Source organism: Lissotriton vulgaris, chromosome 6, assembly GCF_964263255.1.
Source record: "Lissotriton vulgaris chromosome 6, aLisVul1.2, whole genome shotgun sequence".
Lineage (NCBI taxonomy): Eukaryota > Metazoa > Chordata > Amphibia > Caudata > Salamandridae > Lissotriton > Lissotriton vulgaris.
In genome coordinates, this window is record NC_141694.1 from 705089955 (window position 1) to 705107094 (window position 17140).

Below are 17140 nucleotides of genomic sequence, written 5' to 3' on the forward strand. Positions count from 1 at the left end.
TTTTTGGTGGCTGCAACTAGAATTAAGAAACATATTCATTAGTTTAATGACCCCTGTAAAAATGTGTAAATTAAGATGTGAGACCATGGTGTTTTACCAAATGAATTACGTTTTATTAATCCCACGTATACTCTGATTTGCCTGTTGTAAATGATTTGTAAATAATTGCATTGTATATATTTTATAATGTATGAAATGTTTTTATCTCTTTGTATGATTTTTAACTAAATCGAATAAAGATATTTTGACTGACTGAAATGTACCATCTGCAGCCCATTTGCCTCAACGGAATATGCTACTTACCAGTATGCATCTGTTCTTGGCATAGAGGGCTGCAGAGTGGTACATGCCCTCCCAGCCTCCCCGGAAACCTGTGTCTGTTCCAACACTATCTTATTTAGATACACTTACATGGGCATTTCTATCTGTATTCTATCATACTACTCCATCTAACCCTACTATGGCAAAACAATCTAAGGATGGAGCCGATGCCCATGCGCACTAGCACCCAAAGGAGGAGTCACCAGTCTCGTGACGACAAAAGACTTCTTCAAGAGAAAAACAAGTGCAATCATCCGAGCCCCACACCAGATGGCGATCTATTCATAAATGTACCACTCTGCAGCCCTCTATGCCAAGAACAGATGCATACTGGTAAGTAGCATATTCCTTTTCCTTCTCTTGGATATGACAAATCATCACTCTCCTTCACTACCCCCCTCAAAAGAGTTATTGAGGTGTGACTTTTTTTGTCTCTCTACTTCCTTAGCCTCAATATCAACTTTGTAAAAGCAGGGCAGAACTGACATCACCAGCTCCTGTGACTTCCGATGTCACTTTAGGTGGGCTAGCGGCTCCATGAGCCATCGGACAGCACTACATGGTGACTGGTTACAGTGGCAAAAAGTTTCCAGATCCAACCTCAGTTGGTGTTCAATATTAAATCTGCTAGTGTGATTGTTTCCATGTAAAGGAAATATACCAAAGATAATGAACTTATTCTTCATTGCTGTCATGTAGAGTTGATAAGCTGGAAAACATTCCGTCTAAACACCAATGAGCAAAAAAATCTACAAGGGAACTCATCAATAAAAAAATGTCCAAGATTAGACATTAATTAGCCAATGTCGATTTAGGCAGGCAAAGTTAGTCCTTTTTCGTAAGTCAGGCAGATGAAAATGGAGGTCAAACCTGCTGATAGGGGACATCCTTCTCAGACATACCAGCAGTCTAGGTTCAGTGATCTCCAAGTGACCCTTCAGTAATGAAGTAGTTTTGTAGGAACTGTAGTGCAATTCCCAGGCTCAAATTGGCATTGTCTGCAAAGTCCGCAGAATCTAGGATCTCTGGACTTTTTGCAGTGAGATAACCATGGGATGGTAAAAGTAGTTTTGTGGAGTTTGCAGTAAGTGTTACAGAGCCGTTAGAGCTGCAGCAACCCCAGAGATTTTGCATGTCTGCAGACCTGTCGCAGTGAGACTCTAGTACTTAAACTTTCCAAAAAATATGGATTGCCAGCTGGACAACAACAATCTTTTCATACTTCTGTCTTTTTATCCAACTGTGACCAAAACCTTTACTCCTCATGACACACTCACAGCCTTTATAACACAGTAAAGTACCACACAGAGAAGTGATTCCCTATGGCTGTTTTTACCTTTGCCAAACATCTTTCACCATTCACTACTTTACTCCACACATAAAGGTGGGGGTAGATAGGTAAAGGGGCTTTTAGAGTCCTTTATGTTAGATTTTAAGGGTGGGTAGAGGTAAGGGGTAATAGGTGAATTTAAGGTAAAGGGGTGCAAAGTGGTAAATGAAAGTAAGGGGGTGATAGGGTTTTGGGGGTCGGTAGTAGAGGGATTATGGGTGAATTTAGGATAAAGGGGTGGGTAGCTGTAAGGGGGGCATGGTGATTTTAGGGCTAATAGGTGGGTAGTGGTAAAGGAACATAACAGTGATTTTAGGGTTTTAAGGGTAGGTAGAGGTAAGGATATTTATAGGGTTTAGGGTTGATTGGATGCAAAGGGAGGTAAGAGTAATTATAGGGTTTAGGGTTATATAGAAGTAAAGAAGGTAAGGGTGAATTTACGGTAAATGGAGTGGGTAAAGAATGTAAGGGGGTTTAAAAAGGGGGGTTGACTGTGTATACCCAAAAACTGATCTGCTAAATAGAGGGGTTTAGGGGCCAACCCCCAAAAGGAGTCATTTAATAGATATGGAGATGAGCAAGGACGTTATGTCCGAAACGCGTCTGATGGCTTGCACCACAATGAAATACATCATCTTTGAAAATTGAAGACTGGCTTTGGAGTAATTTCGTAGTCTGCATACCTGTCAGTGCAACGAAGCACTAATGGAGGCAAGTTGGAGTCATATATATATATATATATATATATATATATATATATATATATATATATATATATATATATATATATATATATATATATCCATATCCATATCCATATCCAACCACTGATGATGATCACAACCTGTTATGCCTATACCTTAAACCACCATGGCCCCCAAAGTTTGGAAACTCAAATAGACCAGATGTAATGCTGACAAGGGAAATAATTCCCTCAAACTCTGGTAGGCACCTCAAATGGAATAAAGTCGCCATTGACGAGCCAAAGGTATCTGACATTAGAGCCACCTTTAAAGGGGCCTTATATGAGTTGCAAGGTATTTCCATTGATGGAGACGCCAAACAGAAGATACCCTTAATCTATGAGAATACCATTAATAGTTTGGGAACCTTTTTTTATACAACTTTTAATAGTAGGAGACACAATTTGCGCAGTAACACCACTGTCACATGGTACACTGCGTCCTGCAGGCAAAAAAAATCTGCTCTGATTATGGCCGTCAAAAGTAAGTCTCCTTCTAGGATTCTGACAGCAAGAAGGGAGTATAAGGTGGCACTCCTTAAAGCCAAAAAAGAGTGGGAGGAGCAGCATTGGCAAGCCCTATCAGCAGCCAGCCTGGAGAATGATGCTAACCTCTTCTGGAATCTGCTTAGGAAAAAAACGCGCCAGACAGCTAATTACTAACAACATCTCAAGCAAAACTTGGTATGACCATTTCCAGAGCTTATACTGCGATGAAGGGGAAGTTATTTTAGATGGTCCACCAATTGAGCCTTGGGCGGCTTCCGGGGAATCTACCACGTACCCTTACACCGAATTGGAGGTAGAAACCGCCATTCGGCGAATTGTCCCAGCAAAAGCAGCAGGGCCCGATGGACTGCCAGGGGACCTTCTTCGAGCAGATCCTGCTAATTGGGCAACATTTATATCATCTGTAATTAATGCCATTGACAACGGCTGCCCGATCCCAGACTCCTGGAAGGGGGCCGAGGTTGTGCCCATATTCAAGAAGGGGGCCAGGGACAATCCCGCAAACTACCGCCCAATAAGCTTGATAGATTCTATCCAAAAGGTGGTAGGATGTGTTTTGCTGAAGAGAATCATGGCATGGGCGGACGAAAATGAGGTCCTCTCGGATTACCAGGCTGGCTTTAGGGTAGGTATGGGGACAATTGAGCAGGCCTTCAGGTTACTCCTCCTATACTGGAAGGTGGTCCGATTAGGCAAAGGCAGTCTTTATCTCGCTTTTATCGACCTATAGACTGCCTTTGACCTGGTCCCACGTGAGCGCCTGTGGCAGGTCTTGGCAGAAAAGGGGGTTCCTAGGCATATCTTGAACATACTGATTGGCCTTCATGATGGCAACTATGCCCAAGTGAGATGGGGGCTACAAGGGGAAAAAACAGCTCGAATACCGGTGAACAGGGGAGTCCGCCAGGGATGTGTGTTAGCTCCCACCCTATTCTCTTTGTATGTGAATGGGGTGGTTGAACATCTACAGCGAATACCATCTGATGCCCCATCCCTGGGGGACGAAAAAATTCCTACTCTCCTGTTCGCCGACGACACCCTCCTCACCTCAAAAACCCTGAATGGCCTGCAGACCCTCCTGGACAGTTTCCAACGGTTTTGCACTACTAGAGGGCTGACCATTAATACACTGAAGACTAAGTTTCTTACACTAAACCCATCTAGAACCTTCAGGAACCCTCCATTGCTAAACTCTGTCCTATTACCTTCAATTATTTGGGCATTCGTATCTCCGATTCCATGAACTGGACACCACACATGCAGAAAATGCTTCTGTCCCACAAAAGGGTGGTGGGGTCAATATTAAAAGAGCATCGCTCTTAATCGAGCAGACCAATTGCCCCCGCCCTCACAATCTACAAGGCCAAGGCAGTAAGTTCGGCTCTTTATGGTGCCGATCTGTGGGGTTTTTCCAATATAGATCAAATTGCCAAATCGGAGAACAAATTCCTTAAAGATTTAATGATGCTCCCTCAGAGGATACCCACTAAGCCGCTCCTATACGATTTAGGCTGCCATTCGCTCAGGGACACAGCAAGACTTCGCCCATTCTTGCTATGGGTACGCCTGTGGCAGACACCAGAGTTATCGAAATATGCAGCAGGGCTAAGGGAGGTAATGGACATGGATGAGTGGCTTAAGGTCCATTGGCTTAAAAGTGTAAAAAAACTTTTGTACGATCTTGACCTCAAAGAAGAGTGGCAAAACAGAACCGCCCGCCTAAGGCAGAAGTTAAGAGGCTGTATTGGCAGTGGATTACTAAAAATGATCTGCTCAACCCTAAAATAGGCAGGCTCACAGAAGAGTTCATGCACCACAAGCATCTTACACGCTTCGAGTCCTACATAGATTCTATACAAAAACCACATGTTAGAGCCCTTTACTTTGAGTTCAGGACAGGCACACTTCTCACGAGACAGCTGACTGCTCAGTGGAAGCCCCCTCATCAAACTACAGCTCTCTGCCCATGCTGTGAGGTTGCCATTGAGTCTATTGCACATTTTATGTTTGTTTGCCCGGCATACAAAGTGCCAAAGGGGTGTTGATTGAAACCAATATGCAAAGAGATGGGCACCGGTAGCCACCAAGTTGCATTGCACATCTTAAAATCTGATACTCAGGATTTTTACGCCTATGGACTAGCCAAATGTCTCAAATGGGCATGGAGTATCAGAGCGCAAAAAATGAAGGCTAACTCTTGAAGGTTGAAACTTGTAAATGGGCGTTGCCCTCACAAGGCTCCTCTCTTTTGTACCATCACACAATTGCTGAGGCAACTTTTTTATAACTATTTATTGCTGATCGTTTTTATTGAACTGTTCAATTTGAATGTTTTTCTTGTATATTGCATATCTTTTAAAATGTGTGTACTATGGTCTATTTGTATTTCTTTTTATACTGGATTGTATAGCTTTCAAGATATTTTTTTATTGAAATAAAGCTTATGAAATATATATATATATATATATATATATATATATATATATGTATGTATGTATGTATATACATGTACACATCAACACACATACATCAGACATTAAAACACAGGTAAGGGGGCATGTATTGTACAGCACTGCGGGCTATTGCAACGCATTGTAAAGATCAACATGTTGTAATGCCTGTAGTTTTAAGGCATGGGAAGTAAAGACCTGTGTTGTAACGTCTGATATGCATGCCCAATACTAGTTTGGCACAGAAGTTGACATGGCACAGATTTTGGGCAAAGGCTTCGCCTTTCAACCATGCCAGCAGGTACTGGTGGTGATGTATGGGTGTCAAGAAAAGACACAGGCATTGAATTTGAGACATGCTCAAAGATCACAAATTGACTATTTTACCCATTGCGCATGTATTTAGAATGTCTTGTATCTGGACTCTTTGGAGCTTGGTGCAAGATATGAGTACCATACCCTATGCCCATGCTTTCTGGGCAAGGCAATGGTCATTAGCTATTATGGGTTGTGAAATTGAGTGCTTGACATTGCCAGAGGTCGTTCCACTACTGCTGGAATTGTGGTCAGGGGACTAACCATTGTCCAAGGCGAAGGCTTGTGCCCTGTACTAGCCTTGCATGGCTTAAGTCTGTGCTCTGTAGGTACTGGTGGTAGGATAGAGGGCGGCGGAGTTTCAGAAGGTATATTGATGAAGGGAATGATCTGCACAAATACACTAAACATTTTCTTACAAAGCCGAAAATGTCAATTAAACATCTTGTTAGTCTCTTGTGGTTGAATATGACACTAAAAAATGTTTTTGTACCTTCATTTATAATATTTAAGATAATGCTTTGAAGGATGAATTGGTGTATGGAAGCAGAAATATTGATATGGAAAAGTATTGCTACATGGATGCAAAATTATGGTATGTTATTGTGAATGAACAGAAATCATGAAAATAGAGGTGCGGAAACAGTACCAATAGAAAGGTGAAAATAGGCCTATTTATTGAATATGGATTATATTATAAAGAAATATTCTTCTAATGTCAATGTTAATTATAATACTAGGTCTTGTATCTACAGACATTTTGAAGAAAAAATGGATACCTTGGAGGTGCATCTTGACATTTCGCAATATGTTGTGTTTTGTTATAAACTTGAAAACAATAAAACACAAAAGACAATGTTTTGTATTCTTAGGACTGTTCAGATGATAATTGCACCAGTGTCACATTTAAGGCTATGTAAAATTGTCTGGCAGTGTGCTATAAAATAGCCTTACTTTCTTTTTTAGGAAATAATAGTAAAAGAGGAAGAAGAAGAACTTTCTGACAAAGGCAGTGACTCTGATGAAGAGGACACCAACAGAGATTCACAAAGTGATAAGGAAGACGGAAGTGACAAAGACTCAGACAGAGAGCCAGATGAAAAACACAATAAAGATGATGAAGCCGTAAGTCTACTTTATACTCTAAGTGAATGTTTGATTTCTTTTTCATAAAGTACTCATACCTGCGGTATCTAGGCTCTAAGCAATGAAAACAGTCAAGGAAGAGAACAAATTGGAAAAATTTACTAATTTGGTAAATGCCCGTTAATTATTATGAAGTTGTTTTATCAACAACATATGTTACATTTATCTAAATAGCGAATCTACAATGCAGGTTTGTAGATATCTCATAAACCTTTAACAGGAATGTCACAAAAATAAGTGTCATTCTTTAGCAATTGTACTTTCGGTTTAATGCAAAATTAGATTGTGCCCTGATTCATTGAAGCACATAGAAGAAATAGCCATTCTTCAGGGATACAAAGCGAAGTGTCTGAGGTATAACTCCATAAATCCCAGCTTCCAGTCACTCTTTTGGTATCTTTTGGTCAACGCAATATGATTCTTAAGCACCAGAATGTTACGTTCAGGTCTGCACCATCGCTTTAAAACATGATGCCCCACGCGTATTTTTGTGTTTAATTGTAAGACTCATAAACTAGATTTGATTCTGCTAAGGTCCTCTTTCCGCCACCATGCTTTTTTCTGCTTTTGTTTTTCTCGCTCTACATTCCTTCTTAACACCCTTACATTGCTGTCTTTTCTTTCTCAATACTTGTAAACATTAGTTTTTTTTGTTGCCTTTTATTTTTATTCATTGTGATTCTGTTCTGGTATTTGTATTGCTCAAATAGGATTGGTACTAGTAGCAGTCATTTCTGATGTATTCCTCTAACTGCAAATAACTCACTCTTAGAATATCCCCAGGCTAGATGCAGAGACTTTAAAAGCAATGCCTTTTGTGTGCAGATAGGTAGCTCTGCAGTGATTCTTTACTGCCACAGAAGTGTTAGAGTGGAGCTGCATATGAGCGCCACCCAGGCTTGCTAATGTTTCTTCCCTTCTTTTTGGCCCTTGGGCTCATCCGGAGATCCCTACTCTGTGTTTGTCTTCAGATGACCTCAAATTTGACCTCAGACAGTGTACCAGGGGACAAGGTCTCCTCCAAAAACAAGTTTCATGCCATGAGTGCAGAAAGCAGATATTGGTTATGAACCCAATCGACATGTGTCTTTGGTTTCTGATAGATATATCTGCCAGTGGATTCCTCACCTTGTGAATATCCCCTTGCATCAGCAACATTCGGAAATTCTTTCGTAGCTTCGCGCCGACGCACGTCGATGTGTGGGTACTTTGAACCACACACGGGGTAGTACTTGAACGGACTCCGTTCCATTTTATCAACGCCGGGGTCTTGCTGCGTCAACAGGGCCTCGATGATCGAAGAGTCACCGACTCACACGAAATCCCACTCTAAGAGTAGGAATGAACACGAGACCGAACGCGAACAATACCGACGATAGAGTAAAGCCTTTTGGCCTTAATAAAGTTGTTTTATCGATTCCGAACAGGAGACGTCGAAATCACATCCGAACCCAATGGCGGAAAAAAACAATCTGGGGATGGAGTCGATGCCCATGCGCACTGTAGTCCAGGGGAGGAGCCACCTATCTCGTGATACTTCGAAGACTCTTCCAGGACAACAAGGTGCAATCATCTGGACCCAACACTAGGCGGCGATCTATGCACTAGATGTGAATGTTAGCAGCCCTACATGCCAAGAACAGATGCATACTAGTAAGTAGCATATTCATTCTGCGTCGTTGACGCTAACGGTTTTCTAGGGATCGTCCGTAGCTTTTGCAGTAACCTTGTTACTTTGTTATATAATTGTACTTCATTGTCTTCTCTCTCGACATGTCTTCGAAGAAGACCGGGTTTAAAGCTTGTGGGGAATGTGGCAAAACCATGTCCATTACGGACCCACATGAATGCTGCGTATGGTGTCTTAGCTCCGACCATGACGTCAAAGACTGCCCGTCATGCAAGAAGATGACACCTAAGGCCCTTCGGGAGAGAGAAACCAAGCTTCTCGTGGCGAAACGTAAAAGCAGAAAGGAGAAGAAAAGTTTGAGGTCGTGAACTCTGCCCATGCTTCGAGATCTTCAAAGAAGAAGCATAAGAAAAGGACCCATGAGTCACGGCGCCACTCGAGGAAGGACTCTGGTTCAAAGCCGAAGTCACAGGTGAAGCTGGTTATGAAGGTAGTGGTGTCTTCGGCTTCGGAAGAGCAGGACGCCGAGGGTGAAGTGTCGCATGTGAATTCGCCAGGTTCACCGAGGCAGATATCGAATCCATCTCCGGTTCCGTCCCATCCTTCAGGTCGGGAGGATGAAGGTGAGGAGGAGGTGGTTGGTGAGAGAGAGGCTCCGTTGCCTGCGAGTCCGCCGACTCCGGTGCCCCAGCCCAATGAGGAGGTCGACGTCGTATCGACTCCGCGCCCTCAAGAGCGGCCCGAGGGTTCGTAATTAGCCTTCCCGGGTCCAGGTCAAGATCCGACACAATTCCTGAATGCTATGTTCAGAATATACTCCAGGGCTATGTACCCCACTGGGGCTCCTGCTGGTCCCACGGGTCCGATGGTGTTTAGTCTGGGTGTTCCCCAGACCTATGCACCTGCGCCCTTTATGCCGGCTCCAGCGCCGCATTGGCATTTTCCGAAGCCATCGATGCCGAGACCGTCGACGCCGAGACCGTCGACGCCGATTCCATCGACACCGATTCCATCAACCCCTATGCCGAACCCTGAACAACCTAGTGTGAAACTACCTCGTCCGACGTCTGGATCGACGCCAGCACCAGCTCCGACGGAGTCGACAGTGGATCTGTCGGCGTTGTATGTGAGGCACAGGTCGTGGCGTGAAGCCCAGAGGCTTATGGAGGAAGAAAGGTTTAGTGAGGAAGACGGTGAGCTGCAGGAGTCTGAGGACCCATTTGATGACCTGAGGATGGCTAGTGGCCTGGAACTGTCTCCTGAGTGGGATATAGCCTCAGTGTTGTGTGCACCCTCTAAAAATGTGGCTCCTTACCATGTCGTGATAAGGAAGGCGGCAGACTTACTGAACATTACTCTGCCTACTGCTGAGTTTAAATCGAATATTCTCACGGAGGTCCTTCATTCACCATCTTCAGTGATTGAGCCAATGCTGCCATTTAATGGTGCCCTAGCAGGGCCAATTTTAGAAGTTTGGAAGAAACCTTGGTCAGCTCCTGCAGTATCTAGGGCTGTTGTCAGGAGATATAGAGTTGCTCCTAATGACCCGGAATTTTTGTCCACGCACCCTCTGCCTGAGAGTTTGGTGGTGCAGGCTGCCTGTTCCTAGAGATCAACGGGAGCTTTTCCACAGGTTTCTGCAGAAAAGGAGTAGAGGAAACTGGATCAGGCTGCTAAAAAGGTTTTCTCCTCTGCCAGTATGGCGTTGAAGTCCACAAACGCGACCTGCCTGATGAGGCGTTATATCCACGCCCTGATGGATACTGTAAAACAGTTGGTGCCAAAAATACCGGAGGATGATAGAAAAGACTTCCAGGAGGTTATCTCGGACACTCAGGCTGCAGCAAGGCAGGTGATCCAGAGTGGTTTGGACACAGCAGATTCTGCGGCGAGAGTCATGGGCTCTTCGGTGACTATGAGGAGAGCTACATGGCTTAAATCGTCTGAGTTTTCAACAGATGTCCCGTCTGCATTAATGGATCTACCATTCGACGGGTCTGGTTTGTTTGGCAAAAAGGCAGACGCTGCTTTAGAACGTTTTAAGGACAGCAGGGCGACTGCTAAGTCGTTGGGCCTTCAGACCAGGGGCACCTTTGGAAAGCGTGTTAGAGGGTTTGGCAGATCTTCTTTTCGTTCCTACAAGTCAACTCAGCCGCAGCAGCAGCAAAACACACTGTACAAGGCGTACAGGGGCAGACAGAGAGCTCGTCCCAGAGGTCGTCAAGTCACTTCCTCCTCTTCTTCCTCTTCCCCCTCTTCCCCCTCCCAGCCCCCTGCCAACGCAGAAAAGCAGCCCTAGATCCACCTTTCCGGATCATGTGGGCCCAGTGGGGGGTCGGCTTACCCATTTCCTACGAGATTGGGAATTGATTACATCGGATCTTTGGGTTCTCAATCTCGTGGAGAATGGGTATGCTCTTCCCTTTCGGGAGTTTCCCCCAAATTACCCTCCTTGCCAGGGTTATTGTTCGGAGGACCACCTGCTTCTCCTGCAGGAAGAAGTCCTAGCGCTGTTCAGAAAAGGTGCGATAGAGGTGGTTCCGGAGCAGGAAAGAGGTCCGGGATGCTACTCCCGGTATTTTCTGATCCCTAAAAGGGATGGCAGGCTTCGGCCCATCCTGGATCTCAGGATCTTGTACTTGTATCTGTAGCAGGAGAAGTTCAAGATGCTCACCCTTTCTCAGGTTCTTCAGGCGCTGCTGGAAGAAGACTGGATGGTGTCAATCGATTTGCAGGATGCTTATTTTCATATTCCCATCTTGAAGTCGCACAGATAGTATCTCCGTTTCACGGTTGGGTCACAACACTACTAGTTTGCGGTCCTTCCGTTAGGTCTTACTACTGCGCCTCGAGTCTTCACCAAGGTGATGGCAGTGGTGGAAGCACATCTCAGGAGGTCGGGGATACCTGTATTCCTGTATCTGGACGACTGGCTGATCAAAGCAGAGTCGCCGGAGAAGGTGCTCCATCACCTGCAGGAGACAACTCAGTTGTTGCACAGGTTGGGTTTTTCGATAAATGTACCCAAATCTTACCTGGTGCCCTCCCAGCGCAACCTGTTCATAGGTGCGGTACTGGACACAACTGTGTGTCGTACATTCTCTCCTCCTCAAAGGATTCACGACATACAGGAAATGATACCTTTATTTCACAATGGAGCGGTTGTTCCAGTCCTGAAGGTCTTTAGTCTGCTCGGTCTGATGGCTTCTTGCATTCTCTTGGTCAACCATGCACGCTGGCACATGAGGGCACTCCAGTGGTGCCTCCGCAGGCAGTGGTATCAGCACAACGGAGATCTAAGGGAGTCAGTCAGGATCTCCAGAGAAACTGTCTTGGAGGAGCGTGGAGGGCAATCTGTCGCAAGGAAAGCCCTTTCAACTGCCTCCATCGGTGGCCACAGTGATAACGGATGCATCCACTCTAGGGTGGGGTGCTCATCTGGGGGACCTGGAGGTCAAGGGCCGTTGGTCTCCAGAGGAAAGGTTGCTTCACATCAACCTTCTATAATTACGGGCCATACGCTTAGCGCTCAAGGCCTCCCCCCCCCCCCCACCCCCCCCCCCCCCCCTTCCCTTCGCGGTCAGTCAGTTCAAGTCCTGACGGACAACACGACCGCGATGTGGTATGTCAACAAGCAGGGAGGAGTGGTGTTGCAGTGTCTCTGCAGAGAGGCTCTGCGTATCTGGTCCTGGGTTCAGGACCATCAGATTTGTCTGATGGCAAATCATCTGGCCGGAGTTCTGAACGTTCGTGCAGACAGTCTCAGTCTGCAGTTCTCCACCGACCACAAGTGGAGGCTCCATCCAGAGGTAGTTCATCAGGTCTTTCGGACTTCGGGGACTCCTCAGGTGGATCTTTTTGCCACTCACGAGAATGCTCTCTGCCCATCATTCTGCAGCCTCCAGTTTCCGATGCAGGGAGCCTTGGGGGACGCGTTTCAGATGAGTTGGGACTTGCAACTCCTTTACAAGTTTCCTCCCATACCTTTTATTCCTCGGGTTCTGAGGAAAGTTCGCCAAGTCCGGGCCCAAGTTATATTGATCGCCCCGGGTTGGCCAAGAAGAGTGTGGTACACAGATATTCTCCACCTCTCGTCGTGCTCGCCGCTCCATCTCCCTCACAGGGCAGATCTCCTCTCCCAGATGGAGGGGCAGGTTCTACACCCCCACCTCCAGACCTTACACCTTCATGCCTGGAGATTGATTGGGGCAACCTGAGTTCCTTTTCTCTCCCACACGATGTGGTGGATGTCATTTTGTCAGCCAGGCGTGACTCCACTAAGTCCATTTATTCCTATAGATGGTCTAAGTTCGTTGCTTGGTGTGGGGAGAAGTCCATTGACCCTTTAAGGGCTCGATTGTCCAATATTCTTCAATTTGCTCTTTCCTTGGCCCAGCAGGGTTTTGCGGGGACAACTATTAAGGGTTATTTGTCGGCCTTATCGGCTTTCCTTTGTTTGCCGGACCAGCCCTCTTTGTGTAAGTCACCTATCGTTTTACGGTTCATCAAGGGCCTTACCAATAAATTTCCTCCTACTTCTTTTATTGTGATTCAGTGGGACTTGAACCTTGTACTTACTTTCCTGATGGGTTCGCCTTTCAAGCCGTTACACAAGTGTCCCTTGAGGCTTTTGTCTTTCAAGACTGTTTTTCTGGTAGCAGTTACCTCGGCAAGGAGGGTAAGTGAGCTTCAAGCTCTTAGTTCAAAGCCCCCGTTTTTATCCATTCATGCTGATCGAATGGTTCTCAGGACCAGGGCTGCTTTTCTGCCAAAGGTAGTAACCTTTCCACCTGGGGCAGTCCATTACCCTCCCTACCTTTTATCCTCCCCCTCACCCTTCCAAGGAGGAGGAGAGACTTCACCGCCTGGACCCTAAGAGGGCGGTGAGCTTTTACCTGGACAGGGCGAGAGAGTTCAGGTGTGATGACCAGCTGTTTGTTGGATTTGCTGGCTGCAGGAAGGGGAAGGCTGTGCACAAGCGCACGCTCTCAAGATGGATAATTTTATGCATCAAGATCTGCTACTCCCTGGCGGGTAAGGAACCTCCAGAGGGTATAAGGGCTCATTCTACTAGAGCTAAGTCTGCAACATCTGCTCTTTCTAGAGGTGTGCCTGTAGAGGAGATTAGCAGAGCCGCGACTTGGGCCTCCCTCCACACTTTCGCGAGGCATTACTGCTTGGATTCCGAGATGAGGAGGGACGGCCACTTTGTGCGCTCTTTCCTCCAAGATTTCTTGGTATAGCAGAGTGGACACCCTCCTCCAGGAGTGGGGACTGCTGTGGGAATCTATTCACAAGGTGAGGAATCCACTGGCAGATGTATATCAGAAGAACAAGTTACTTCCCTTAGATAACGCTTTTTCTGGTAGATACAGTAGCTGCCTGTGAATTCGTCACTGACCCACCCGCCTCCCCGTTGTCCACTCTTCTATACCTGAGTAATTGTAATGTTATGTGCATGTGGGTGTGTGTATATGTATATATATATATATATATATATATATATATATATATTATCGAAGGAAATGTTTTATTTTAAATGTTTTTCCTGCATTTGCTTCACACTGTGTGTTTATTATCTTGACATTTGTGTACTGTGTATATATATATAGCTACTGTCATCGGTCCGTCCGTGTGCCTCAAAAGCACGGAAAAAAGGGCGGAACTGATGTCATCACGCCGGCGTGGGCCTAATATGGTGTCAGTGACGTCAGCGGAGTCGCACGCGATGCCGTGCCTCTATGACGTCGTCCACGTCGGTGCGAAGCTACGAAAGAATTTCCGAATGTTGCGGACTCAAGGAGATATTCACAAGGTGAGGAATCCACAGGCAGATACTGTATCTACCAGAAAAAGCGTTACTGAAGGTAAGTAACTTGTTCGTTTGGGCTCGTGTCATGAGTCCGTTATGTCATCAAATGTGCCCTCATGCACCTAAAGTGGGTTGACGAGTGAGGTGAAACCTTTTTTTTCCTTCATATAAGAAATTGCTGATGAAACTGAAGTTCCTCTCCTTCTTGGACTCCTAGGTTTGTGCATCCTCGCCAGTCCTAATGCAGGGGTGTGGAATTTAATAAAATATCTACATGTCCTTGGGGCAGGTTGCTTCATAAATCTACTTGTCTTGTAACAAAATCCACTTGTCTCTTTTGTGCCATGTAATGCGGCAGCAAATTATGGCAGCAATCTTATTATATAAGATCTATGATCTAGCCTGTCTGATTATGCCAGGCTCATACCATAGTAGTGTTTGACTACTAGCCATTCCCTTATGTTGCCACGATTCTGCAGATCTACATACTGGGGCTATAGGTAGTGGAAAGCAATAGTTCCAGGGTTGGAATGCCCTTTTGAGTCTGTGCAAAACTACTAACTTAAATGTTTTAAGGATTTTCACCAACTTGTCTTAAATTTTTTCCCATACTGTGAAAGGTTGGAACTTAACTCCTGACGATGGCAAAAGTGATTGGAGGGAAAGTGAACTTGCAAACACACAGATCTGAAAGAGACATGTTAGTGATAGATTCCTTACCTTAGAATATCTTCAGGCGTCAGACTGCATCCAGAAATTTTTGCATAGCAATATCCCTGCGCGTCGGTAGGCGTCGCGGCTCCGCATCTGTCGTCGGCATCGTTAGCTCCGGAATGACGTCGTCGGAGTACGTAGACGCCCATGCGCGCTGACGTCAGTTCTTTTTTCCGCACCAGCTAGCGCAGATCCGGAGAAGCTTTACCCCTAGTCATTTTTTCACTAAACTTTTTGATCATTTCTTTCCTCGAGTCTTCGACTCTATCAGTGCCGGTAGGGATGCCCGCGTTCAAACCCTGTTCGAAGTGTGACCGGCTGATGTCGGTTAAGGACCCCCATCGCCGGTGCCTGAAGTGTTTAGGCCTCGACCACGACGACCGCACCTGCTCAGACTGCCGGGTCCCGCAAGCGACTCGAGCTCTGCCAGTCGGCCCGCGCCGTTCCAGGTCCCACGGGAGGTCGAGGGACCGGTCGAGGGGTCATTGCAGCTCCGCGAGTGGACATCGGTCGTCAGGATCCAAGTCCTCAGGTAAGAGGCATGAGAGGTCCGAGAGACGTCATCGTTCCTCCGACCTACCCCGACGCTCGCACGATGCGGCCAGGGGTTTGGGTGACACCGCCCACGCGGCTCCAAGGGAGTCGCAAGTGTCGCCGCCTGCCCCACACCTTCGGGTCCCTGGGCACGGCGCGACGCCTGAAGAGATCGAGCGGTACCTCATGGCCATGAGGTCCCTCCCTCCTCAGTCGGGTTCCGTGGCGCCTCCGGGCCTAACGGTCCCGGCTGGAGGCCCTAGCGGGTCGGGTGCTTCGGTTCCAACGCCGTCGGGTGCTTCGGCCCGGCGCCGCCGGCGACTTCGGTCCCGGCGCCGCAGGACCTCATCCGCTTCCGGATCTGGGTCGTCGCCGGTCGACCTCACGACCGCGCCGGCCCCATGGGTGGCGCCCACTGTCCCCAATGTTCCCTTAGGTCCGACTCTGGCGCCGCTGGGCGCCGCTTCCGACGGCCTTTGGAAATGTTTATTTCCATGCGGAGGCCCCGTCTGTTAATCCTGTTTTACAGGAGACGGGTGACGAGGGAGACTGGGAGGGGTCTGAGGACCCTCTGGCACTGAAGTGCCAGTCTCAACAGGACTGTACATATGAGCTTGGGGAGGCCAGTGGTATTGACACTTCGCCAGACACTGGATTTGTCTCCCCTCCAACCGTGGCTCCGGAGGAGGGGTCTACTTACAGTATAGTGTTGACGAGGGCGTCCAAGGCCTTAAACCTTGAGCTCCCTGTCGCGGCCGTGAGGACTAACCTCCTCACTGAGGTCCGCAAACCGCATGCAAGCTCCAGCGAGCCTCTGCTGCCGTTCAATGAGGCCTTGTGTGACGTCCTTGTGGGCACTTGGTCCAAGCCCGCCACAGGTCCGCCTGTGGATAGGAACGTGGCCAGACGCTACCGCCCGGCCCTGGGTGACCCTTGCTTTTTGTCCACCCATCCCACCCCAGAGAGCCTGGTTATCCAGGCCTCTACTTCCCAGACCGCATTCCCGACGGATCCGCCCGATCGGGAATCCAAGAGATATGAACAGTTCGGGAAGAAAGTGTTCTCGTCCCTAAGCTTAGGGCTGCGGTCTGTCAATACCGCCTGTCTCTTGGGTCGCTACACCCACACCCTCTGGGACGCGGTCGCGGACGTGCTGCCACAATGTCCGGAGGAGGTCCGGGCTAAACTCGCCCAAACCCTTGTGGAGGGCCGAGATGCCGAGGTGTGGGCTGGATACCACGGACTCTCTGGGCAGGGCGATGGCAACGACAGTGGCGGTTCGACGCCACGCCTAGTTGAGGTCCGCCAACTTTTCGGCCGATGTCCAGGCCGCACTTCTGGACATGCCGTTCGATGGCCGTCCCCTCTTTGGCGACAAGGCAGACCATGCGCTTGAGCGTTTTAAGGACTCCAGGGCTACGGCCAAGTCCTTGGGCCTCTCGGCCACACGCTAGCAATCGGGTGCCTTTCGCTCCTTTCGTGGCCAAGGAAGGGGCGCCCCCACACGTGCTGCCAGCCACGCACCGCAGAAGGTTCAACAGCGCTGTGGCGTCCGCGGACAACGGCGAGGCCTGTCCACACCTCCCTCCGCAGCACCTCACTCAAAACCTTCCGAGTTTTCAGGCCCATGTGACGC

The 17140-nt window shown here is 47.4% G+C and overlaps 1 protein-coding gene across 1 annotated transcript in view; it reads left to right on the forward strand.

Annotated features, from left to right (window-relative positions):
- SEC63 (SEC63 protein translocation regulator) overlaps window positions 1-17140 on the forward strand; it is a 611233-nt gene that overhangs the window by 482392 nt on the left and 111701 nt on the right. Inside the window, exon 17 of the mRNA XM_086926685.1 lies at window positions 6635-6793. Coding sequence (XP_086782811.1) covers window positions 6635-6793 — 159 coding nt within the window. The remainder of the gene's footprint in view (window positions 1-6634; window positions 6794-17140) is intronic.